The 27645-nt window shown below is 41.9% G+C and overlaps 1 protein-coding gene across 1 annotated transcript in view; it reads left to right on the top strand.

The window, feature by feature from the left end:
- Positions 1-27645, top strand: part of DNAH14 (dynein axonemal heavy chain 14) — a 277358-nt gene that overhangs the window by 231676 nt on the left and 18037 nt on the right. The window contains exons 55-63 of the mRNA XM_019483009.2: positions 375-820; positions 945-1143; positions 6442-6651; positions 12590-12687; positions 13498-13654; positions 14141-14351; positions 14960-15062; positions 23588-23815; positions 26244-26441. Coding sequence (XP_019338554.2) covers positions 375-820; positions 945-1143; positions 6442-6651; positions 12590-12687; positions 13498-13654; positions 14141-14351; positions 14960-15062; positions 23588-23815; positions 26244-26441 — 1850 coding nt within the window. The remainder of the gene's footprint in view (positions 1-374; positions 821-944; positions 1144-6441; positions 6652-12589; positions 12688-13497; positions 13655-14140; positions 14352-14959; positions 15063-23587; positions 23816-26243; positions 26442-27645) is intronic.

Raw genomic sequence — 27645 nt, 5'->3', positions numbered from 1 at the left:
GTTAACCCCTCTGGAGTGAAGAACAATGAGCCACTAAGTCAATTGACTCCCATAGCTGCCTGAATAGTAATGCTATAGCTGCTTCACTACAGAGCAGGAATCAAAAAAGACTGCTTCCCTGCTTAATACATGTACCCCAATTTCGGGGAGCTGATTTTTGGGGGAAAGGTGTGAGTTGTGGCCAAGAAAATAAGATAACAAATATGAAGTAGTTTTGATATTAACATGCATCTTGAAGCTAAATTTTTACTAAAGGTCTGACCACAGACAAGCCTTATGAAGTTAGTTCCATGAAACTAGCTAGATTATTTTTAAATTACATGCATCTTCCTTTGTATCGTCAATTTTCAATATAAATAAAACTTTAATTTTAGGGCACATACTAGATGACCAAGACCTCCTTGACAACTTAGAAAGAACAAAAGTTACTTCAAAAGAGATCTCTGAACGCATTGAAGCATCAGCAAAAACAGAGGCCACCATTGAAAAAGCACGCAAAAGCTATCTCCCTGTTGCAACTCGAGGTGCTGTACTCTACTTTGTGGTAGCAGATCTTGTTAAAATCAACTATATGTATCAGTTTTCACTGGAATGGTTCCATAAAATCTTTGTAGAATCTGTGGAGTCTATAAATAAACTTCAGAGGCAGATTTCAATGTCAGATTCAACTTCTTCTGTATCTGGAACAGTACAAGCCCCTAGTAGGCTAAGCAGAAGGGAGTTCATTCAGAAGGACTGTGAAAAATACGAGGATGAGAAAGACAACTTTAATAGACATCTTAAAGATATAATTGACCTGTTGACAAGTAATGTTTATAAGGTGAGAGGTCACAGTAAATCTAGTTACACATAAACCTTTTATAATACTACAAGAAATGTTTTAATGTTTTTGTACTTCCTAAGCTTATTTCTGTATCTGTATTGGAACCTTTTCCCCTCCACAGATAGTTTCTTCTGCCCTCTTCACTAAAGCCCAACTTTGCTTCTCTTTTCTGCTCTGTGCTACAATCATGCAAAATAACTATAGTGAAAATCAAGTCCATGATGAACTTGGATTCCTACCTGAAAATGAATGGAAAACCTTCCTCTACTCTCACACATTATCTACGATATTTGCCACACAATCAGAGTCTGAAGATAAAGGTAAATGATGCAAATGTGCCTCAGAAAGTAAACAGTATAAGTTATGTCTCAACTATGCCCCTCAGCAACATTTATATGCTATACATATATGGATGTGTATGTTAAACATATACACAACTTCACTAAAGTCGGGGGGGCCTCATAAGTTTAATGTAAACCAGATCCAAAATAGCTAGCAAGAAAATAGAGGGGGGGGCTGATGCAGACTCTGGAGCTCCATGGCTCTGTTAGACATGGCCCTCAGCAGCAGGGGGACAAGCAAGGGCTGTGTCAATACAGCCTTGCTCAGCCTCCAGCCACTTGCCCCATCCCCTGAAGTGCCAGCTCCTTCTCCACTATCGCTGCCTCCACCACCACTTGCCTCTCAGATCTGGCTTAGGAGGAGCTCCACATTCTGGATCAAACCCCTGGCATGGTATGAGATTGATACCCCTGTCTTAAAGAAAGAGCTGAAGTGACAAACATATATTTAAAACATTATTTGAGTGTTTCCCATGGTTTGGAGAGCAAACTTTGACTAATTCTATTACAAAAGCTGTAATCTATTTGTCTGTCTGTCTGTAATGCTTTATTCGCATTCTGATTGGCTGTCTTGCCAGTCCAAGAGCATTTGGACTGCAGGGGGTGGCAGTGCTGTGGCAGACCACTGCCATGACAACAGGGATAGAGAGGACGGGGTGGGGCCAAGGCTACAGCCAGTGACCTTGGCGCAAGGGGAGTAAAGAAAGTGTTGGACCTGTAGCAGCAGCACAAGGGAGGGGGGAATGGGCCCAGGCCTGCTGTGGCGGAGGGGAATAGCAGGCCCTGATGCCACCATGACAGTGGGGACAGAGGGGAAGGAGCAGGGTGGGTGGGGGTGGGCCTGGACCTGAAACAGCAATGGACAGGGTGGGGGGGGTGCACTGGGCCCAGCCCAGCCCCACATTGGTGGTGGGGAGGGTGGGGGAGAAGAGCTGGGCCCAGCCCGGCCTGGCCCCAGAATGGCAGCAGGCAGGGAGGGGGGGCACTGGGCCCAGCTCTGCAGTGCAGGGGGGGGGCAGGTCCAGCCTCAAAATGGCAGTGGACAGGGGGGGCTGCTGGGCCCAGCCCAGCCCCACAACGGCAGCAGGGAGAGGGGGGCAGGCCCGGCCCCGCAGCAGAGGGGAGGAAAGGGGGAGTGGGCCCAGCCCCAAAGGTGGGGGGAAGGAGGGATTGGATTCAGGCCTCTGTCCCCACCCACACCCCCCCTCATTCTTGACAGGCAGTTGGCTAGTCTGTGTATATCCACATTCAGTTTTGAGTTGTCCAACACTAAAATAATTGAACTGTATATTAGATTGTGTGATAACATTGAATATGCTTCTTTTTTTTTAATTAATATTTTAAGCCAAGAAAATATTTTATTATCATGATTCTATAGCAGCTAACTCTTTTCTTTTAGGATACAATATTTGGGCTTCAATGACATGGTATATTCTTTCTATAATAATATTTCTAATGAAACTATGATTGTCATTGGAAGAACCATGTAATGAACATGTAACAATGCAGTTATGCTTCTGCTTATTATTCCTTTGTATTCTATTCCTGGTCTGCTTGTGTCCCATGCACACAGTATCAGAATATTTTCTGTAGCAGTGTCTACTGGGCCATGCTTGTGGCCTGTGCACCCAATGCACTCTAGAGCTGAAGGTGTAATGGGTGTGACAGCTATCCAGTCCCTCCTTGCCTCACTTGTGAGGGAATCATTTTATCAATGAGGGATATTCTAAGTGCCTTTTCTGTTTAGGGGAAATGAACATGCTGCATTAATAATCTGAATACTGCTTTTTTTCCAAAAGGACCCAAAAGTCTAGGAAATCCTGCTTAAAACTCTTACTTCAGAGCCTCATGAGGGGCCAAGCAGAACCAACACAGGAGACAGCTCAGGCTCTTGAATAAATCCCACTGATAACTTGGAAGCAAGTTGTTACTGTATAAGCCTGTTCAACTGCTGTTCACCTCTGGGGTTAGGGACAGACATTACCCATAAAAGGGTTTAAGTGATCAGAAACTGGTTTAAATCTGTAACAGAACAGATGTCCAGTGTACATAAACCATTTTGAAAATGGCTGAAACTGGTTTGAGATAAACCTGGTTGAATGTAGTATCAGACTTAACTGATTCGGCTCAAACCGGTTTATGCAATGTCTGTCCCAGACCCTTGCTGGTTTACCAGCAAGTAAACCAGACTCCCCCAGCATCCTGGCATGCTCTGTGGGCTGGGCAGTGCTCTCTGTTCCCCAACAGAGCTGGCCCCTCCACATTGCTCTGTGGCTGGAGCTCGGCAGAGACTGCAGGCTTCTGCCTGGCTTCCCCCTGCCCTACCTCCCCCTTGCTTGCTGGACAAGCAGGCATCCCCACCTCCCTCCCTCCTATCTCCCACAGCACAGACCCTAGCCTCACAGACCCTAGGCATGTGGTATGCTAGCTAATGCTGAAAGGTGTCTGTGTGTGTGTCTCTCTCCAATTTCACTGAAACAGGTAGACAGAACAGTGACTGCTTAGGGCTTTTTGGAGCTAATCAACAGGTCAGCTGGTAAGCTGTTTAAGAAGAGTTTGAACTAATAGAGAGAAGCTATTGTTATGCTGATGAAGTGATAAACACTGTTATCAGCCCCCTGCTGACTTGCTTGCTTGTCAGTTTGCTGCAGACAGTATAAAGAAGCAGGGAGGGAGAATGAAAAGCTCCGTATCATCAGCAGATGCATGCACTGCACCCCCGCCCTTGCCTCAGAGTGCTAGCTGGGGGCTGGTGTCTGGCAACACTCCCGCCCCTTGAGCAGCTAGCAGAGAAAAGCCTTGGACAGTGCAGGCAGATCTCCCTAATAGAAAAACTAGCAGGACCCAGACCCTTAGCCATTTCTAGGAACTTTCTGTCTTGCTGAGATAAAGCTCTGATTCCCATGGTCCCAAATCAATCCAATGACTACTGAGTCTTCCAAGAGCTTAATTGTCAACCCCCCTAAAATCCCAATAAAAGTAGTATATAATGACTCTCACAAATGTCTTGACAACTTGTACTCCTCAATGCCTGGTAGACTGGTAAAGAAAAGTTTGTTGAAAGAAGTCGGGATTATTATCAGACTCAAACTTCTGTGGCCTCAGTCAAGAAAGTTGGCTTTTGCTTCCAGGTCCATTCCATGGGCCTTGCATCTTTTTAGAACCATCCAACCCTCAATACCTCTTGTTCGCAGTCTTGGAATGCTGGAGAAGGTCTAAATGATCATTGAGAACCTCCTTTTTCAAGGGCTGTAACCTATTTAATAGAAATAGAAAGGCTATATGCTCAGTGAAGAATTCAAAGGCCATTTTATGTTTCCTTAGCTTGTGTGCCTTGGCTCCAAAAGAAGTATGTAAAGTTTAACAGTATCAGAGACAATGGAAACAGTCTATAATCATATGGATAATGGAGATCATTTGATCATCCAAGGAAAAGGCAGATGTTTCAGAGAAGTAAACAGTCTGCCACTTCATGTTCTAAAACATGTCCTCCACTGAACTCTCAGCAGCAAGATTAATGATGTGCTTGAGAGCTGTGCAGAACCAAAGGGTCTATTTTTCCAAGTTTGGGGAATTGATTTGATATCTGATAAATCCTGTTTCTGGTGATTCAAAACATTCTAGCCTTTAGTGCAGTGATTCTTAACCAGGGTACTGTGGCATCCTAGGGTGTCACAAGATCCTGCAAGGGGGGGGGTTACACTATTAGTGCCACACATGATTCTCAAGAAAAACACAGAGATTTCAAATAGGAATCCATAGTGTCAAAATCATTCAATCCTATTGTGGTCTTTCTGAGTTCTTTGCAAGGGAATAGCTCTATTATTTTTCTGTAGTCAAAAAAAGTGAAAGCTAAGAATTGGTGTTTTTCAAAGGATGCCCTGAGTCTAAAAAGGTTGAGAACCCTTGCTTGAGCAGAAAGGATTCCACTAAGACTACCTACAATCTGCAAAACATCAGATAACTGTAAAAGCCCTGCCTGCTACTATCATCAATTCCTAGCCCAGTTTCAAAAGTGCTCTGGAATCTGTTATATTTATTTTGCCATACTGGGCAGTTACGTCACTCATCATCCCTACTGGGTGGCAACACTGTCTTCTGCCTTAAATCTACAAGGATTTTATTAATACCTTTCTGCTGGTCAGAGAGACTCCAACATCTCAAAACATCAGCATTTATCTTAACAGGTTTAATGGGCCCCAGCTCTAAGCCATTAGTATTCTATTATGATTTTCACATTGGCCAAAAAATTAGAAGATGGTCAGGCTTTTATGGTGCAGTCTCCTCATACAGTATTCCACAAAGATACACTTATTCTCAGACCTCACATTAGGATCTTACTAAAGTGTCTTTTGACTTTCACCTTAATCAAGTAACTCTGTGATTTGTTGTCTTTCCAAAACATCATTCTATAGCGAGAGCAGCTTAACTCCACTCTTTGGATTTTATTTTATTATTTGCCAATAGAATGAAGAAGCAGATTATTTTTGCTCAAAAGCTGTTGAAATGAGCCTTGGGTTGTACTAAGACTTGCTATAAAGCACCCCACTTTGATCTGCCTAACAGCTTAGGGTTAATATAGTCAGAAACCAAACATCTCTGAGAAGTGTTCCCATTTTGTTGATTGGTGAAGCTGTTACTTATAGCTTAGTTCTCACTTTCATTCAGCAGAAATCCTTGGCAAAAACTTCAAGGTCTGATGCTGCATTGGGAGCACTATCCTCCAGTCATTATTCCAGTGGCTTCCAAAAACCTGTTCCATGGCATAAGTTTCTGTAAAGCACTGGAGTGGAATACTTGTAGAAAATCACTCAAAGAAAGGAAGGTTACTTACCCTAGAGCCACGATGATTCTTCACATGAATTTCCATCTCCTTCCCCACTATAGAACCCCTTCCATTTGAATTCAGTGAAAGCAAAGGACCTAGATAATCTCTGACAATACCTCCTTTAAAATAGCGAGGGATTCAGAGTGTATGAAAAACACAGATAGGTAGTAGATACTGTTAAAAATTACTTGAGTCTCATGCGCGTGGGATGCATGCATATTAGATCTGGAATACTTGTGGAGAGCTTATCTTGAAGGGCCACAGTTACTATAAGGTAAATATTTTTTCTTTTTAACATCTAAAAGGTGTAAACAATCTTTCTAAAATGTTGTGTTTTCTCAGTTATATCATTAGTTAATGATCAAACTACATTTAGCAGGCTATTGTCACATTTAAGAAGCAAAGTATGAATGTGTTCTGATTAGATCTAAATAATCTTTGTTGCTTAGGTTCATATATGTTTAATAAAAGTCCTCATCTTTTGTGGATGACTGAATCTATGTGGAAGGAATGTCAATACATGAGTGCTCATCTGCAGCCTTTCAGTCTTTTGTGTGAATCCCTTGTGTCAAATTCCCAACAGTGGAGCTTCTTCCTAAACAGCAATAATTTATATTCTTTACTTAGCACCTGTTACATGTCAGCATCATCACAGCAAGGTAGGAAAGTACTCTTTTGCTCTATTTTGTTTTAAACTTAAACTTTATCCTTGTGTAAAAAGTTATGTATCCCAAACTTTGCTTAGCAAAGAAGTAAGTTCATCAAGAACTAAGGTTTGTGGTGACTTTACACACCAGGAGACTGAAGTTTACAGGACTCCTATTCAGCAAAATATTTAGAACTTGAGTAGACATACAGTTATATCACTTTAACTATATCACAACTAAAAAGTATAAATTAGTAGTATAAATACCATTTATACTACTAATACCATTTATACTACTACATGACCATGGAGCTCAGACTGGGAGAGAAGGGTCTCCCAGCGCAGGCCCCATGGTGTGGAGCTGGTGCTAGAAGCTCCTTGCTGGTGGGTGGTGGGGAGTGTGTTTCCCACCCAGTTCCATGAGTGCGGAGCTGGATGAGGAACAGGCTGGAGAGCTGGTTCCCTACTCAGCTCCTCAAGCACCTAGCTGGGCATGGAGCAAGCTCCCCAGCCTCCACCACATGTGTGGGGCAGGGGCTGGGAACTGTCCTGAGCAGGGACAGATTCCAGCTCCTTGCCCCAGTTGGGTGATCAAGACATGGGGCTTGAAAATTGCTGCAGGGCTGGGGTAGGTTCCAGCCCCCTGCCCCTATCTGCCAGTGGGGCAGCTAGCAGTGAGCTCCCCTGCAGCTCTTTCCAAGTCCCCTGTCTCTGATGGGGGAGACAGGGCCAGGAGCTCCCTGCTGCCAGGGCAGGGGGACATTGTTCCCACTCCAGTAGCAGGCAGCCCTCAGGGGCAATGTGTAATGTCCAGGCCAGGTGCCCCCTGCCAGCCTCTGAGCTAGCACTCAGAGGGAGCCTAGAGCTTCCCAGGGTGGTGGCAGGGGCCCATTACAGGGCCCCTGGAAGAGGAAGTAGTTTGCAGCCATAGTTTACTCAGAAGTAAACTGATCCTGGATCAAATGCATGTGTAGACACACCCAGTAAGAAGAATAAGCTAGTTTATAGGACCTTTTATAGCAGTATAACTGCAACCACACTGGGGGTTTTTTCCAGTACAATTATATGAGTATCAGTAAAAGTTCACATCCTTAACTGGTTTAGTTTAGACCAAGATTTAAGTACTTGAGTAGTCCTACTAAAGTCATTAGGACTACTTAGCTATTTAATTTTATGCACAGTCTCCCTGAACTGAGTCTCAAGATCCTGAAATATAACTAACCTCCAAACTGCTCCAGTAGATTACAGGGGATGGAGCAAGACAAGAGACAGGTATAACAGCAACAATGCTTGCGCTTTCCATCCATAGATGTCACATAGGGTTGTGGGCCAGAAGAACATCATTAAACAATTATAGACAGGGAACGATGAGAGCTATCACTCTTGTCCACTAAAGACTGTAAAATTAAAGTGAAGGAAGCCTGGTGATGGGAAGAAGGGAGTCATTTTCAGGATTCACACAGACATCATATGTTTTACTTTTAAGCTGAACCTTTCACATAAATCTATAAAGTATTTCAAATTCACCTTACATGCATGCTGTAGTGCTGTGAATGGGCTATGCTACTAAAAACAAATTGAGATTCTCCATTGGCTTAAGTGGCAGGGGTTGCACTTTTTTGGAGAACAGCTACATTCTTCTTTTGTACATGTGGTCTTATTCATGCTGCACATTCACTGTCTGTCTAGAAATCTGAGAAGTTCTTACTGACAGACTGTGTTAGCAGCTGCATATGTGCTGTGCACACTGTAACATTCTCCTCTCAAGGGCATAAAGAACTCCAGTTGCCATTCAGTTCTTTTTGTGACCAGACATTGGCACAGCGTTGGAACAAATCAGGTTATGCATCTACTTTGGGATATTCTGTTAGTGTTGTGTCCCTCAATTACTATATTTTTTTTTACAATTGATTTTTTTGCCCATTGGCCAAAAAAAAAAAATTAACAAAGGTTGTTAAAAATTAGCTTAGGTAGAAAAGCCGTTATCAAGATTCAGTCTTATATGAGAGCCTGAATTGCCAGGCTTTAAGTAATTTCCTCTGGTTGGAGGGATAATCCCTTTGCCTGACTGATATGATAAATGACTTCATAGTCTAGGAAAAAACTGTGTTTCCTACAAATTTGCAGACCCCTCAAGAAAGTCATGTAAATTGCAATCATGGCAGCTACTCCCACACCCTGCAGGAAAGGGGAGCACAACTGTTAGCCAGCCGCCCTGGCACCAGTCCCCCCTTGCAATTAATGAATGAGCAATGACAGGAGAAGCATTCAAGGAGAGATTAGTTGGCACTATTGAAATCAATACTACATCATTCTTTTGTTTCAGCACCAAAAATGCATATCTCCTTGCCTTCCACTAAATCAGCAATTTTGTCCATATGTAAATCTTCAGTGTAAACTTACCCATCACCAAAGCAAGCGTGTCATCACACAGTGTTGACCTATGCAGTACTAACTTATGGTACAAATTTGGGTATTTCAGGTGGAGGTAGACACATCTTCACACTTGGTACCCCAGGGCCTAAGAAAAATCCTTTTGGACCATTTAGAGTCAGAGAAAACATCAAAGTTTTTAGTTTTCCTCCAACCAATAAGGTGTCCTTTCTCATTAATGAAGGGATTTTGAAATCTGCAAAAGACTTGTGGGCCATACTGACAAAGCACAATTACCTGGAATGGAACAATACTAGATTTCAGACATGATTTCAATGTAGTTTAGAGAAGATGTTTAAAATCTCTATATTTTGAGAATTATGTGATTTCAAAGATATCTGTGCAGGCAGCATTAGATGCATCTGATACAGGTCTTATGGCTAGTAGTCACATGGATTTATATTAGGAAAGATTTGTGGTTGTCAGCATAAAAATGTCATATTTAAAAAAAAAACCCTACAGTTTTTAGACTACAGTTTTCTTCTAAACAAAGGTTGCAGTAGGGTCCTCCTTCATACTACAAGAAGCATTATGAAAATCCAGAAGCTGTAAATTTCAGAAGAGAAAATCAGTTTCATCCTTTACTGCCACTTCCTAGCCTGCGCAGGTTCAGAAAAAGAATTGTTTTGAGATGGTCATGCATACTGGAACAGTCTATTAAACATCCTCTCACAATCCTATTCCCACTTTTCTTTTTTCAAGGAGGCATGGGCTTGGATTACAAGAAACCTATGGGTCTTGCAGGTCATTCAAGAGGGCCTCTACATCACCTCCCAATGTAGTTCCTTTTCAGAAACCAACCACTCTCAAAAACCTCATACAGCAAGATAGGAACTTTCTAATTGGACTAGGTACAATAGAGTTCTTCAAAATTCAGAGAAAGGGATCTTACTTATCCAGCTTCCTTATTCAAGAAAAGAAAGGAAAGACACCCATTTAGCTATCATATGTTTTAACATATACTTAAATCACCTAAGATTTCATCTGATAATTCTCATTTCCATTATGCCTTCATTAAATCACTAATACCAATTCTATATCCTCAATTTACAAAATGCTTATTTCTAAGGGGTAGTACAACCAACACTCAGGAAAAATTACTGTCAATTTCAAATCATCCTGTTTGACCTTGAGTTTTCATGAAGTGCCTATTAGGAGTTACTTTCATTGTCAGGGAGTTTAGTCATACCCACACATAGATAACTGGCTAACTTGGGGAAGATCAACAGAATGGATCACAGAGCTAGTTCAGAAAATACTTTACCTATTTTTCCATCTGGTTCCAAAGATCAACCTAGCTAAATCCTTAAAACCACAGAAAAACAGGAATGAAAGGAGGTCATTTAGTCCAGCACCTGCTCAAGGCAGAATCACTGCTGTTTAAAATATCTCATCGAAATGTTTGTTTATCCTACTCATAAACACATTCAAGGATGGAGATTCCACAACCTCTCTAGGGAATCTGTTCCAGTGCTTAACCATCCTCACAGCCAGAAATATTTTTTTATATCCAGTCTACATTTCCCTTATTGAAATTTAAGGCTGGCTTTCCTTCTCCCATCCCCTGCCATCACAGAAAATAGTCTATCACCTTCCTTTTTATAATTACCTTCAGGTATTTGAAGGCTGTTATTAAGTCTCTCCTCAGTCTTCTCTTCTCCAGACTAAATCACTCAGTTCTTCCAACCTTGGCTTTTTAGTCATGTTTCCTAGACCTTTATTATTTTTCTTGCTCTCTGCTGGACTCTTTCTATCTCATCCACATCTTTCTTAAAAGGTGGTGCCCAAAACTGGACAGAGTATTCCAAGTGAGGCCTCACTGGTGCCAAATAAAGTGAACATGTGCAGATCTAAATTTTGAAAAGGGAGTGCAGATGGTGAGGTGCATCATCACATATAAAACAACACACATTTTTATCCAGTTAAAATAACTAGAAACTTTACTAACATGCTAGGGGCCTAGGGTTGTATTATTCAGTTTAAAATTGAAGTAAAAACAAATATAACTTAAGTGGAATGAGTTTAAAGCTGCAGGGTTGTGAAGAGGGAACTTCATTACCAGGAACAGCTAACAAAGCAAAATTGTAGAACAAAGGATTGGTAGGACATCCAGACCATTAAAAAGAAGAGATGATCATTAACACTTTTGGAAAGCAGAGTTGTGAAGGGTTCAGGTAAATTACAATGAACTATGAAGTCAATCAACTCCCTCAGAACTGCCCAATTAGAAATACTGCTGCCACTCCAGGCAGCTGGTTTTAAACTTTGGGTGAAGCAGGAATCAGAGGGATGCAAGTGCTCTAGTACACCCCTCACCCCACCTCAGATCTACCCCTGAAAATGAAAGAAACACTTCCATTTACTTGTAGGTGACAATCCTGTTAATAGAACCCAGTAAACTCTTGCTTTTTGCAAAAGTTAGTGTCCGCTATAATCCTCGGATTCTTTTGTATTGTATTGAAGCACAGCTAGTCATTCCCAATTTGCTTTTGATTGTTCCGCACTAAATGTAGGTCAATGTTGAAATTCATTTGATTAATTTTGACCCATTTTCTCCATTTTATCCAAGTCATTCTTACTCCTAATCCTGTCCTCCAAAGTGTCTACTCCTCCACTCTGTTTGGTGTCATCCGCAAATTTACTAAGCCTGCACAAAATCCCATCTTCCAAGTCATTAGTGAAGATATTAAACAGTACCAGACCCAGGACAGACTCCTAGGTAACCTCTGCTGATACTTCCTCCCAATTAGACATTGAACCATTGATGACTATGAGGTTAATTTTCAGTCCATTGATTTGATAAGCGTACTTCTAGATTTCAAGGCAATAAGGTCATTTCTTCTCCAGAGGTTGTTTGTTTGGGTTTTTTTTGTCAGTCAGCCAGCTAATTGCAGACACTGAAGACCTATTGGTGTTTTGTAGTGAAAGTAGGTGTCAGGTTTTGGGGACACATAGTGTCATATACTTATATAATATCTTTTGTGAGTTGAAAGTTGGACAGTACTAGATGTGTATCAAATCGGTTTCTTGTCCAGGCATCCACAGTATAAGCTGATAAATAAGAGCCCTACAGATGGTTGTGTTCTTATTTCAGTGAGGAGCAGATAAGGATAATGTCCATTGAGGATTATCATTTTCAGCCCAGAACCACACCAGGAGACTGATCATCAATGAATATAAAGGGGGTTGAGGAGCACCTCTAGATCAGTTCATACACAGAGGATATAATCATCATTGGACATCATAAGCCACATACATAAGACTCTTTTAGAAATGTCCTATATAGTTTTGTTTCTTTTGCAAGAAATGTAAAGGTAATCAATGTAGCATCAGAACATCTATAGTGTTAATAGAGCCACTGAAACGTACAAGATAAATTAAAGCTATCTTTATGCTGTTTGGTCAATGGATACTGTGATGATATATTCACTGAAAATATAGTAAGATTGCTAAACTATGATTTTAAATTTCTTTTGTATGTCCACAACCTTGGTTTAATTATTCTATAACTGATACAGATCTGCAATCAGAAGTAATTGAAGAAACCACTGATCTCAATAGTGCCTTGGTAAATTTTCCCTGGGAGAGTCTTTCTTCATTTCAAAGACTTATACTGGTAAGAAAACAAAATGAGTTGGAAACATTCTTTTACCAAGCATTAGTTACAAATGATAGCTTGGTTAGGTACAGGTTTGAGAGGGATTTATTAGCACTAATATTTCAAAATACATTTTACACAAAATCTTATAGCAAATAAAACGGAGTCAGTTCGCAGCAAGCTATTTAAAATGTAAATAGTTTGTGCTTTCTGAATAGTGAGTTTTTTTTTTACTTTGAGAAACTCAATTTCTCACCTACAACCATATAGTGGGCTAGAGTTTTCAATTCCTAGCTTTATTAATTTTAAGGATGTGCCATAATTAATTCCTGCAGCAATAAGCTGCTGCCTCTCATACACATACAGACAGTCTCACTCTTGCTTCCTGTCGCTCCCACCATCCTTCACTCATGCATATGCATGCATACACATAGTCACACTCACATGCAGACAAACTTACCATCTACTCGTTTTGTAAGGTTATTCTCTTAAATAACTGTCTATACCAATTTCTTTGTATATAAAATTCTTTACTACCTTTTTTAACCCTGTTTCCTGCCTCAGTCCTCATTAGACTGTACTTCTTGCCATGTTTCTATGTACTGAATTGCTTTGCCTCCGTATGCATTTAGATTCATGTAGAGTGAGATGTGTACATTGGCCTACTGATTTTAATACTAATCCAGACAAACAGAAACCTCAGAACCTTTCTGAACTAAACAGTATGAACAACCTCATTTCAGCTTTCAAAGGGATCATTGTTGTGCTAGTGTTAACGTAAATTATGTGATTCATGCTGTTTTCTCATCACTTATATTCTATTGTCAGATAAAAATTCTCAGACCAGAAAGTTTAAATGGTGCAGTACAAGAATTTGTCACTGAGAAATTAGGAGCCAGGTTTCTTCAGACTAGAGGGATTAATCTGAAAGAAGTTTATGAAGATTCCTGTGCCAGCAGCCCCCTAATATTTATTCATTCTCCTGGTGAGCTACTGATAAATTGCCAGAGTGCATCATGCCTTTCTGTCTGTAACCTGCTTATTTCATGCCCCTCTTCTTCAGAACTCTGCATTACCTAAGGCTCACCGTCTTCCATTCATCTCTCTCATGGGCTTTTATATGGATATAAGAGATCTGGCTCAATACTATTTTGCAAGCTTTAAAATAATATTATGTTAATAATATGTTAATTTGATTAGTATACCAAAATGAGATTTCCAGGGAAACAATTTTTCTTATTTATTACTCTTCAGTGCATTTTTGAGAGTATAATATCGCACATTTTCCATACCTTTTAACTCTTATATACTGAAATGTACAGTTCTGCAAAAATAATAATTATAATACCCGAAGTTCAATTCTCATAGGTCAAATAATTAATGATGAAAAACTTCCAAATGTGTTAGAAATCATCATTAGTTTAACTGCTATAGCAGTGTAAATAAACCAAATCCATATTTTTTAATTCAGGAACAGACCCAACTGTTCATCTCCTACGCCTTGCACAGGAACTAAAAGGAAACACAAAGCATGTGAAAATGGTTTCTTTGGGACGTGGGCAGGGGAGCAAGGCTGAAGAGTTGATATATCAGGCACAGATTGTGAGCGGACAATGGGTGTTTCTCCAAAACTGCCACCTTGCTACATCATTTATGCCCAGGCTTTGTACTATTGTTGATTCGTAAGTGCTGTTCATTTACATTCAGGACATATATTGTATTATAAAATTTAATTCAAATATGAAACAATTAATGTAAATATAGTATCTATCTTTTTATGACAACATAAAAATAAAATCTGAGAAGAGAAATCAGGAAATATTTTCATTTAGGGTTATTAGTCCAGCCTGATTTATTTATTGGATAATATTATTTCATTTAATCAGACATTTTGTTACTGTTGCCACTGTATAACAGATACAATGTCTATTTTGAGTAACGGGCAAGTTTACACATTTATTGCTCACTTAATCATAGTTATTATAGACTAGTTAGCCATTGACCAGCAAAGTTTGGGTTATCACTAACCAGGATACCTAACTATTCTTTGGCTCTTGTTTCTGTGATACAAATTATTCCTCTTTTAGTATTTTAAACTAACTCATCAGAGAGGTCTAACTCTAAGAAAAATTTAAGAGTAGTGAATAAACATTTGTATTAGGAAAGAAACTTATATTTTCTGTTTGTGAAAAGATAATGTACAAATCTTGTACTCTTGGCCAGTTTATGGTTTATTAGCAGGCTTGCAATATTTTCTTTTCTAAATAAAATATGCAATCATATTTTACAGATTTACCCAACCAAATATAAACATGGACCCTCAGTTTAGACTTTGGTTAAGCTCCACACCCAATCCTTCTTTCCCTGTTCCTATTCTGCAGAAAGGTTTTAAGGTAAGAGTTAATACAATTAGCCAGTTGTTACAGGCCAGCTGGGCACTGTGAGTGTATTAATTTAGTTGCAGGCTGACTGGGTGCTGCAACTGTATCAGCCACTGGGCTGTTTGGTTTGGGATCGAGGAGGCAGAATTGGGAGTGAAACAAAGGCAAATTTATTATAGCTTATACACACAACAGTTAATAGAAAGATAAATGCGACAAGCAAATAATACAGTATTAAAGAGTTAATAGTAAATAATAACAACAGATAGATGGATTAATTCTGTCACAGGCCAACTGAGCACTGCAAGGGTATTAGCCACTGGGTTGTTTAAAAAAATAGATAGATAGACATGGGTTGGCAACTTATCGATAGCTTTTTGATGCCAGGTGTGCGTTAAATGATTTCATTGAAGTCAAGCATCCCCGAACAATGCTGTCAGAGGGATTACCAGGGAAGATCCCTTGATTCAGATTTGATTTTCACTCATACCGGGAGTTCAGAGTCTGAGCTTGAAACAGTAATGACTGTTCTGTTCCCTCCTTCCTCCTGGTCACCTGATGCACGCGCTTTTTGTATTTAGTTTTATGTTAATTTGTTGGCTTTATTGCCACTTATAATTTTGTTTTATAGTTGTTACTCTATGGGATTGAAAGGTGTTAAAAACTATAAAAAGGTTACTACCTAGACTTGGGTTTATTTAATAAGTAAATTATAACACAGCATTTTTAGATTTGAAATTAACATTACTTAACCTTTTTAGATTTTTTTTAATATGTTTTCTTGAGATGTGCTTTCCTGGAATGTGTTGGGTGTGTCAGGCAGTTGGATCTAGTTTTTATTATTAAGGCTGAACCCTAAGTAGAAATGGTTAGGTCAGCTAATCTTGCAGCTACAGCTTCACCTTTGGGGGTCTAGTTAGTTCCATAAACAGTTAGTTTTATGATTTTGGTTAAACTTATGACAGGCAAGTTACATTTGCAGGTTACAAACTTACAAGCTTTATATTAGGCAAAAATTCCAAATGCCTCCAAGATGCACATATTTATTGCTTATTAATCTCTTTGGTTCTAGCCATCACAATCTACCCCTTGCTTCTTTGGAGCATTTGGTAAGGCTTACAAATATGATTTCTGCCAGGTGGCATATACATGGTTGGCAGAAGCAACAACATTTACTTTGGCATGGGTATCTTGCAGAAATTATTTTGGCACGGTGCCCCCCATGGGCTCGGCCAGTTGTTTTGGGTTGACCAGGGCTGTGTCCTGCAGATTTTTCAAGACCGGTTGGCGATATGCAGCTGTTGTGTATTTAATTATATACAACCGCTGTTGTATATAAATTTCCAATTTAATTATATGGAACCGCTGGAGCTATTGTTTCCCATGGAGGTGGGGTCGGAGGTTTTGGTCGCCTTTTGGGGCTCTGGGTGGTTGTAGAATTTTGAGCTGCAGGTGGGGTTGCGGCAGTGGTTACGTCAGGACCCGGGGTGGGCAGCATACCTGCAGGCAGAATATAACAGCACCAGGGCCATTGGAAGAAACCATAACAATCTTCCCCTGTTCTACACTTGTTTTTCCCGATCCTGGCATATGGGAGGAAACTGAGCAACCACTCTGTCCCACAGTAACATTGAGCAACCACTCTGTCCCACAGTAACATTGACAGATTCCCCCTTGTCAGTCCACAATTCACTGCCAGAGACTAAAAAGCCAATTTCGCACTTCTTCGATTGCAGCTGGGCACTCCTAGTATTCCAGTGTGTCTGAGGCATTGGCAGTGGGTGCAATCTGGGGTGTGGGAGCATGGGAATGCCCCACAGTAATTAAACAGTAGCAAATGACCAGCAGTCCCGTCATAATGGCATTCCACCTCTTCATTGTTAGGTGAGGGTGGTGGCGTCGCTCTGGAGCAGGGTGATGATTCCAGGCCACCTTGGGGCCACTATGGTTGTGCCCGCAGAAGTACCCAATCTGCAGGAGCAAGGAAAAATGGAGTTTGGCTCCCGTTAGATGGATCTAACCTGGAAACCCACCATGAATTATGTATGTCCCATGCCATTAGCACCCCTTTCCGTTTGTCCCCCTGTGGATACCTAACTACTACCTGGTCTCTTGCCTGGAGTTTCCCCCAGCCACTCCTTGGCCATTTCACTGCTGGCTCACAGGGCCCACTTTGATCAAAGGCTTGCTGCACGAAGCTTCCTCCGACACGGGGCCGATTGTTGGCCCAGTTGACTGAACAATTCAGGCGCAGGTCCTAGTTCTTGAGGGCCAAACCAGCAGCCATTTATAGGTTGCACTTTAAGATACCATTGGCTCATTCTACCAGTCTATTAGATTGCGGGTGATAGGGAATGTGATCGGTCCACAGCACATGATGTTTCACAGCCCACTCGTAGACAAGACTGTTGTGAAAATGTGAACCATTGCCACTTTGCAGCTCTGTGGGAGGTGGCTAACAGGTTTTCCAGTGGCCTTGGCAGAGGCCCGGGTGAATATTATTTTGGTGACTGCTTCCACTGCTACAAACACATACTGTTGCTTTCTGGGGGTGCAGGGAAGTGGGTCTGTAAAGTTACATTGCTAAACTTGCCATATTACCTTTTCATCGTGCAGCGACAAAAAGGTAGTCAAGGCAGGGGTTAGTTGTGCTTTGATATCCTGGCAGGTGATGCAGGAGTTGACTAATTTCTGTGCTTCCCTTTTAGTTAGGTGAATGCCCCAGGTGGCTGCTAGGGGAGTAGTGCCATCGTGGCCAGGGTGCCTGTGCTGCCGATGCAGCCATTCTGCAGTTAGCACTCCAGGGGCCAGGGTGGGGCTGTGCACCCAACCCTGGGGTAGGACTGTGTAGGTGTACTGCTATCCCAGCCATGTGAAAGCAAACAAAGGCCAGTGATTTTTATGGATGGGGATAGCAAAGAACATGTCTTTAATGTCTATGGATTTCATCCACTGGGGGCCATGGCACCTAATGCTTTCTGTCAGTGCAGGCATGGATGGGACCGCGGCTGTCAGATGGTCGGTGTTGGCATTTAAAGCCTTAAAATCAACAGTTAATCACTAATCCCCATTTGGTTTACATACCGGCCACACCTGGAGTTTGAATGATGGTTCCATCCTCCAGCTGCCGGTTTATAACGTCTTGAATGGGTTGTGTTGCTTCGGGAGGTGTGCGGTATTGAGCACCCCCTTCATGGCTGGCAGGGTGAGCGGGGTTATAGAACATTGGGCTACTACTGTCATCACATTTTCTTGCTTGCTTTCTTGGGTCATGGCGCAGCCAAACTGCTAGGTTTCCTGCTTAAAGATAAACTGCTGCCCCTGCAACACGTTCAGACCCAGCAAATTCGGCCCTCCCCGGAGTATTGCAGCGGCTGCTGTTACTACAGAACCATTAGGCAAGGTGAACATGGGTCAGACCAGACGTCCTGGTCATTTGGCGCCTCCCACTCCAACTACCTGGTAGGGGGTTCCCTGTGCCTCTTTCCATTTTGCACAGTCCAAAACACATAGCTGGGCACCAGTGTCTAGTAACATGTTAATTTACTTTTTTCTTTTATTTAATTGAATCTGTATAGGTATCCGAATTAAGGAGCTAATATTTGTCACAACCCAGTTAATCAGTGCCCATGCCACTAGCAAGAGATACCATTCAGACCATCCTCATTTTGCACACAGTAGTCAACTAAGGGTTAAAAGAAATCCTTGCCAGAAACTCCTAAAACAAAATCCTGGCGGAGAGCTATATATAATTTATGCCCACGTCACAAACAAGAAACGAAACTTAAGACTGGTCAGGGTGAAAGGGGATATCCCTGCCATAAATCCCTAGTGAAAACTGCTGTATAATTGGCGATTCTAACACAAACCAGATGATGTGGCTTAAATCAATTGGTCACTGTGTAAACAAAACCAGCTTGCACTTCCGCCAAATCGGAAAACTCTGAGGGGAAATCTCTGAGGAGAAACCTGAGCCCATCATCAGAGTAACTTGGTGGTTTGATCACCCATCAATCACGCCCCGTCATTGCGGTCCCGACGTACCCTAACCCTCCTGCAGGCTCGTCCGGTCATTCACGGTATCTCGCTCGTCATACACGGTCGATTGTAACCTGAGACACACGCTCGAATATAAACAATGCAAGCCTTCTGCCTGCGTCGCACGTCACTATCTGGGCGACATAAGTAAACAATCTCCTATAACCAACACGCGTCTGTGCCTGGTTAATTTTACCCCATCCATTAATTACCCGCCTGTCAAGGCGACAGTTTTACTGCTCCGGTGGGAATCAGAATGCAGCTGCCGGCAGCTGCTCTGATCCTCGACAATATTAACTTTAGATACCAGTCTCTGGCTTGCTACTGCCGGAATTTTGGCCCTTTCTTTGGGGGTTGGGCCAGTCGAACTCCCTAGGCCACGTGATTAGGCGAGGTAAAGGCTGGTGGCCCCGCATGTGCCTGGGAAAATGTTACCAGTTTTGCCCTCAGGGTAGAGACTCTCTCCAGTGACACTGTTGGTGGCGCAGAAGGCTCCGCTTTTCAGCTTGTCCTCTTGGTACAGTGTTTAGCCCACAGCCCTTGCAAGACATTGGTGGGCAGTTTATTGATTTGCATCTTATTGAAACAGGCAGCTAACAAGTCTTTCCACATTTTTGCTTGAGGAGTCTTGGGCCGGCCTTTCTCGGCTTTTTTCAATAATTCGGGGAGGTCAGGGGGTTTATCTTTTACTGAGGCCAGTGCCATGACCTTGGTAGTTTTCATTGGCTTGGTAAGCCTTGGCTTCTGCAAAACAGGTAAAAGCTGCACTAATCGCCAGATTGCATTTCTTACCAGGTGATTCACTGCCTCTGGCTCCAAGGCCAACAGGGCTGAGGTGCACTTTGTGGGTGCTCGTCAGCAAAACCTCTTCCACAACAGTGCTGTCATGATTTCTGCATCTGGCGTGCGAGTCCAAACTGCTGCACGAATTATTTTAGTTAGTGCTAATTGATACAAGCAGCGGACAGCCTCCTCTAAATTGCGAGGGGCAGGGTTAATCTCTTCTTCCATATTACCATAACTGGCTGCAGTGGCTTGGAGTGCAGCAGAAAACAAAGTAACATTTTTATCACCTTCTGCAAACTGATTTAACTGGAGCTCAGGGCGCAGAACCATTTTTGTGGCTTCGGCTCTATTCACTCTATTCACTGAAATTGCAAATGCCCCTTCACTATTACTGGCTCTTTTGGCTTGAACTCATGCTGCTTTTGAATATTTTTAATTTCCACATGGGTAAAGGAATTCATCTCTGTTCGGGGATTCTATCCTTGCGGTCTTGAATGAGTTATTACTATGGGAAAAACTTGGCTGAGTTTCTCCCTCAGGATGGGGAAGGCCTGGCTAGGTTCCTCCCTCTGGGCAGGAACATAGAGGGGTGTTTTAGCACCAAGCTCGTTATCCATCTTATCTTTTTTATTTTTCCAGAGCGGAACTTCTGATTTAGCTCTGTACAGACACTTGTAGAAGGATGGCTCCACAGCCTGTGCTAACTGCACTCCCTTCTGGAGGGAAGCAGCCATGCGCATGATCATAATTTTTTCTTCCCTCTGTTGTAAAGTCTCTAAATGGCTCTGTGTAGCTCACACAGCCTTGCATGCCACAGTGTTAAAATCTTTTTCTTCCCTTAATTCCCTCTCAAGCTGGATTACTTGGTTTTTTAGGGATTGGTTCTCTTGATGGAGCTGAGTGGCTTCCTCTGCTCCCAGTCTTAGGCAGGTTGCCAGCAGCCAGGACAGGCATCCTTTCTTAGGTCTGCCCTTCTGCACAGCAGTGAACACAGCCCACTGACAGGGTACTGTGGTGGGATCACTCCAGGTGGGTCTCAACCTCTCTTTATCCCACCCTGGATTCTTAATACCCGTAACCTTTTCTATTAAAGCAATCAGCGGGTCCCATCCCTCTGCCCGTTCTGTTACGTTCTTCCCCTCCAAACTTTCCATCCTCAACCCTGTTTGTGATGCCGATTTTGTCACAGGCCAGCTGGGCACTGTGAGTGTATCAGTTTAGTTGCAGGCTGACTGGGTGCTGCAACTCTATCAGCCACTGCGCTGTTTGGTTCGGGATCAAGGAGGCAGAGTTGGGAGTGAAGCAAATGCAAATTTATTATAACTTAAACACACAACAGTTAACAGAAAGATAAATGCAATAAGCAGATAATGCAGTATTAAAGAGCTAATAGTAAATAATAACAACAGATAGATGGATTAAATCTGTCGCAGTCCAACTGAGCACTGCGAGGGTATCAGCCACTGGACTGTTCAGAACAACAGATAGACAGACATGGGTTGGCAGCTTATTGATGCTAGGTGTGCACCAAGTGATTCCAGAGAAGTCAGGCGTCCCCAATCAACTCTGTCGGAGGGATTACCGGGGAAGCCCCCTTGATCAGGATCCAATCCTCACTCACACCGGGAGATCAGAGTCCGGGCTTGAAACAGTAATGACCGTTCTGTTCCCTCCTTCCTGCTGATCACCTGATGCACGTGCTTTTTGTACCTAGTCTTATGCTAATCTGTTGGCTTTAGAGCCACTCACAATCTTGCCCTATAGCTGTTATCCTATGGGATTGAAAGCTGTTAAAAATTATTATAAAAGGTTACTACCCAGACTCGGGTTTATCCAATAAGCAAAATTACAACGCAGCATTTTTAGATTTGAAATTAACATTACTCAACCCTTTTAGATTTTCCTGAATATGTTTTCTGGGGACGTGCTTTTCTAGAATGTGTTGGGTGTGCCAGGCAGTTGGATCCAGTTTTTATCATCAAGGCTGAACCCTGAGCAAAAACGGTTAGGTCAGCTAATCTTGCAGCTACAGCTTCGCCTTTGGGGCCCAGTTAGTTCTACAAACAGTTAGTTTTATGATTTTGGTTAAACTTATGACAGGCAAGTTACATTTGCGGGTTACAAACTTAAAAGCTTTATATTAGGTGAAAATTCCAAATGCCTCCAAGAAGCACATATTTATTGTTTATTAATCTCTTTGGTTCTGGCCGTCACAACCCAGTACACCAAAATCAACAAGTTACTATGATTCAGTTGTAAATACTCAGTCTGTGTGTTTCAGATATCTTATCCCATTATTGATATTGTTTTAATAAGAACTAAAACCAAGCCAAAATCTAGCTCCAGCATGCTCCCAAGGTTGGTGTGAAGTTCACCAATTCCAAGCTAAGACAGAGGGCTTTATTTCTATACATAAGGAAAATAAAATATTTATAAAGAATGGATTGCTTTGTAAAACCTCTCTAGCTAATGAAGCTTTAGTTCCCTCTTAAGGATCCAAAGAATAGTCCTGCAATAGCAGGAAGAAAGTTAAAAATGAAACATACTGCAACCACAGTGGCTGCCATAATATTTGTGGTGTATGTACTGCAGGTTGATCATGTTTTGATCTTCAGGAACAGAAGGATGTTGTTTCATATACTACTTTGGATAGAGGCAGCTTCTTAGGCCTGGAAATCTGGAAATCCTGCATCGGCTTTGGATATTCATTATCCTTAATTTGCTCTGTGTCCAACTTGAGCAATATTAATTGTGCTAGTCTTATATAGGAAGAGTTCTGAGAAGAATATTTGATGCTAATCAACACCCAAGTCCCCAGATTCCTCTGGGTTGAACTAATTCAGGGCAGAAGTCTTGATATTGGTGACAGTGCTGAGGTACCAGATTCTTCCAGGTTGACCTGTGTGATAATCAGGTCCCAACATTTTCAATGCAGACCCAACATTCCTGGCCACCTCCTCCAGATTAATCTAATTCTGCACTGACATCTAACACCATTGGTTAGAGCCAAGGTCTTAGGAACTTTTAGAGTCAATCTGATTTGTTGCCAAGGTTCACCCATCCTTAGGTGAAGGGCCCAGCACGGTCAACATAACATATAGCTAAAGTTCCTCTGTCCCACTAGATTAGCTGAATTGTGTACTGACAACCCAGCATCAACTCAGTGCCTAGGTTCCCAGGCACTTCCAGGTTGATGTCATTTGTTGTTGATATCGCAGCAGCAGTGGCATGATGCCAATGTACTTGTGTCCTTTCAGGTTGACCTATTTGAGGGCTGAATTCCAATACCATGTACATCCTCTGGATCTATCTAGGTCAACTGGGGCCATTGCCTGTAATCCAGAATTATAGACTGTGGTTGATGAAATGGTCTGGTACCCACTATACTGTAGCATTAAAAAAATTTCACAACATGCTAGGTTATCTTAGTCTTGTGGTGTTAATATTTTGGTGCTATTCAGCAGTGTACAGGACCAGTATGCAAAGTGTTAGGTTTTGGATCCTTCTGTGTGAAAGATCCAAAGGGCAGTTGAGTCCACTCCTTTTATATTCTGGGGCTCAGGGCATGTGAGAGGCACAATGCCACAGTGGACACTGCTGGCTAGAAAAAATGTGCAACTTGACTCTGGCACAGTGTATCCTGCAAAATTATGATATGCAGAAAAATATGTTGGCTAATAGTTACCTTGTTTCCCCTATTTCCTTTTTTAAAGATGGCTGTAGAACCACCTCAAGGTTTGAAAGGAAAATTACTTCAAACATTTGGATACAGTGGCAGTGGAGAGGTAACTGAAAATATCTTCAACAAGGCTGCATTTGGGCCATCGTGGAAAAAGCTGCTTTTCAGTTTGTGTTTCTTTAATGCTGTTGTCCAAGAAAGAAAGAAGTATGGAGCTTTGGGCTGGAATATCCCGTATGAATTTAACTCTTCAGATTTAGAGGTAATATCTGTTAAGAAATTGCAAAGTAAACTGGGATTTTGATTCTCAGGTTCATTAATACTTAGGTTGAATACAGTAGAACCAAGCAGGAGCACCCAAATCAGATACCCAAGAAGTCAAATGGCTCAGGTCCACAACACACTTAATGTTGTGGTGGTAGCTTAATTTTGATACTATCTTTGTCTCCCACAACCTAGAAGATAAAACCCCAGTAAATTGGAAATAAAATGTAAGCAGTCCAAATTTAGGCCTGGGAAGAACCTAATAATCACTAAATTTTTAATAATATGTATGAAGAAGAGAAGAACATGAAAAACCAAAATGCGTAATTTTTCCTACTACACAGGAAGTCTCTTATCTTTTTTTTCACTTCTGTTGACGTGGAAGGTCATGAACATTGTGAGGAGAAAGCAATAGTCCATAGTCCTGACACCAGCACATCATTGTGCTTAAATATTCTATGGAGCAGTGTTAGAGTTTTACTTGATTTAAAACTTGTACGAGAGAATTACCTGAATTTGATAGCATGTGGCTGCACCTACTCCAACCAACACAAGAAAAATCTCTTTGAAGAAGGAATGGGGCAGAGGCAGTTGTGGGTGTAGAGTCCCTCAAAAAACCTCCTCCAGAATGAAATCTCCTGCCCCACACTCTCACTGGGCTTTTGTGGCCCTGAGGTTTTCCTGACAAACTTTACATGCCCTATAAGGCCAGTGATTCAGCACCAAATAGTGTACTGAGGACCAAATACCAATAGCACTACAAAATGCCCCCTCTTTGTCATGGGGCCTGATCAACCTCCCACTCCACAACATTCTGCAGAGGCCACAACATTCAGCAGCAAAGCATTCATATTAACAGCATTTCCTACCGCACCACCCCATATATTGGTATAGCCCCACAGGGGAACAAGTCTTGTCTGTGTTTTCCTGCCACAGACGGTCTTGCATCACTAATGATGTTTACAGTACCAGTGGACATGCACATTTTGCAGAGACCCAGATTGCTACTGCTGCCCATCGCCATTCTATTGACGGTGCTGAGGGTACACCACCGTTGGACCTCAAAAAAACTGCCTTCAGCTAAACTGATATACTTCTTTTGAGTCATTAATAGTTGGGATGTATATATAAACAGTCACTCAAAGGTAAAGAGTGAAAATATTTACTTCGCAATAACTAGAGTTCTTCACAATATTTTGTCCATGTACACATTCCCAATCCTATCCCCTCTGCTTTGGAGAAAGATAAAATAGTAACCTAGCAGATAGCTACATAATATGCAACCCATCATTCTGTGATTGGTGGCAAGGCTGGTAAATCTAGAAAAAGCTAAATTCTATACAACAATTCATTTCTCCCAGCTGAATCTGCACAAGTTCTGTACCTGCATGCATTATCTCCTACTCTAGACCGGGGGTGGGCAATTACTTGGCTTGGAAGGCCACTTAACAAGTTTTGGTGAGCTGTTGAGGACCTCACATGGATACACACACACACACATGTACACACGCCTGTACATGTGTACACATGTGCGCGCACCTCCCCCTCCCCCCCAGTGCCCAGAGCTGACACCTGCTGGCCACATCCACAGCTGGGAGGGGGTGGGGTTTGGAGCCTGGCCATGGGTCTCCTGTGCTGTCCTATCCTGCTCTGCTGTCAGGGCTCCTGATGCGCATGCACACACTGCACCCTGCAACTCCCAGGAGCCCTGATGCTCGGGTGGGATGAGACAGCACAGGGGCTCCATCCCCCATGGGCAGGATGGAGTCACACTCCAGCCCCAGCAGCTGCTAGGCAGAAGCAGCCCCAGCCACCCAGTGCCATGCAGTGGCTGGAGCCAGAGCTGCTGGAGCCTGAGCGCTGCTTATCCAGAGCCTGCTGTGTGGTACCACTGCCCATGCCACCCACCAGTTGGCCAGAAAAAAATCAACTGGTGGTCCGGATCTGGTCCACAGGCCATATTTTGGCCTCCCTTGGTCTAGACATTAGCTGCATTCCCATTAATACAAAACCCCTCAATATTGTAAAATTCAGTTGAGACCCACTGTATATGGGTGTCGGGGGAGGGTAAGAGTCTTAAATAGGTGATCTTAATCATGGCCATTTAAATGTCTCTCTCTTTTCTAGGGTACCTTGCTGTATAAGTGTCATACGTATTTTCTCATTCTTTTTCTGTTGTTTTACATTTTTCTTAAAGATCACGTGAATATCAGCTCTTTCAATGTAATCAGAATCTATTGATTGTTTCTGTAGCATGGTAGCTCACAGCTATCTACAAGAAATCACACCTTCTTATGTTTCAGCTTTTACAGTATATGGCTAATGAAGCAGTTAGGGGATTCCTATGCATCACAGAGCTCTAAAAATAATATCCTAACCCCAAAAATAACAACACCACTGCCTTACTTAAGCCTTTTCTTCCAAAGATTTCCATACAGATGCTGAGAATGCTTTTGAAGAGCCAAGAAAAGGTTCCTTGGCCAGCATTGCGTTATTTGACTGGAGAAGTAACCTATGGAGGTCGTGTGACTGATCACTGGGACCAACGTTGCTTGCTCAGTATTCTGGACAATTTCTATAACCCTGCCATTCTGCAGGAAGGTTTTGCTTATTCTTGTGATCGGGTATGAAAAACTTCCTTTTCAATCAGTATTCTCCAACTATGTAACTACTTGCATCTTTAAACAGCTTACATAATACATTTTCAGTCTTATTACTGATTGAACTTCAATTTATGGTATCTGCATCTAAACTTTGAACAGCAATTAATTGGTAAATTTTACTGTGGCACAAAAAGCTCTCATTTTTTATATTACATTAATCTATATCTTCTGAAAATATGAACGATGTTATATTTAGTTGCACTGACCTGAATTTTAGTGGCATGCTTTGATAACAGCACTTGTAAGGTGAATTTCCTCTTTCTTGATTTAAAAAACTATGGTAAGTGTCTATCATGCATCTTTGTCTGTAAACTGCATCACTACCTCTTTATGGTGTCCACAGACTAATCCTTACAGACCTTCAGGCCTTGAAGAGATTTGGTGTTGAGTCATTTGCAGTGTTTTTGGCTGTTTTCGGTGTTTTGGAGCAAGCCAGACATTCATAATGAAGCTGACAATCCAGTGATCTGTCTAGCTGTCATGCGCTCCTCATATGGCTCATACGGACATCCATTCAATAACAGGCTCTAACAATAACATAGTTGAGGAAGTGACCACATACAACTGACTAATCCTTCTGCAGATCAGTAAAGTTATCGAGCCTCAAATGCCTCATGTTCAGGCTGAATTCAGTAGGAAACATTGCACCTAACATCCCATACTTCTTTTTACCAAAGGTATACAGAGCTCACTTGAGTCAGGAAAGAAGATTGGTACAGATCTGATTTCAGCAAATGAATGGTGTGCCATGTCAGATTGACTGACTGTTAAACTGCTGAAAGTTATTCCTTGTGAGCATGGCTGCTGGTATGGCTCTTCCTAGAAGTGATAGGCAACCAACAAGCTACTCTGAAATTTGGGAGAAAATCAGCCACCTGATTTCTTTGAACATTTTTAGCTCTTTTTTTATATGCATCTATGACATTCCTGAAGCACAGGCTGAGAAATATATATATGTTGATGACACGCAGACTCTGAAATGATTTTCACATCATGGAAATTGCTTTCACATTATCAAAGGGAATCTCAGCCAGGACATGGATGATACTTTTGTCTAGTCTCTATCTTACTGATGTCTTAAGCTCAGCCACAATCAGTACACCACCATCATCAGTGCATGTTCCAACACTTGATGCTGACAGTGATTTCAACGAACAGTTCTATT

The sequence above is a fragment of the Alligator mississippiensis genome, chromosome 1 (genome assembly GCF_030867095.1).
Source record: "Alligator mississippiensis isolate rAllMis1 chromosome 1, rAllMis1, whole genome shotgun sequence".
In the NCBI taxonomy this organism is placed as follows: domain Eukaryota; kingdom Metazoa; phylum Chordata; order Crocodylia; family Alligatoridae; genus Alligator; species Alligator mississippiensis.
This window is presented reverse-complemented; position numbering and strand designations above follow the sequence as displayed.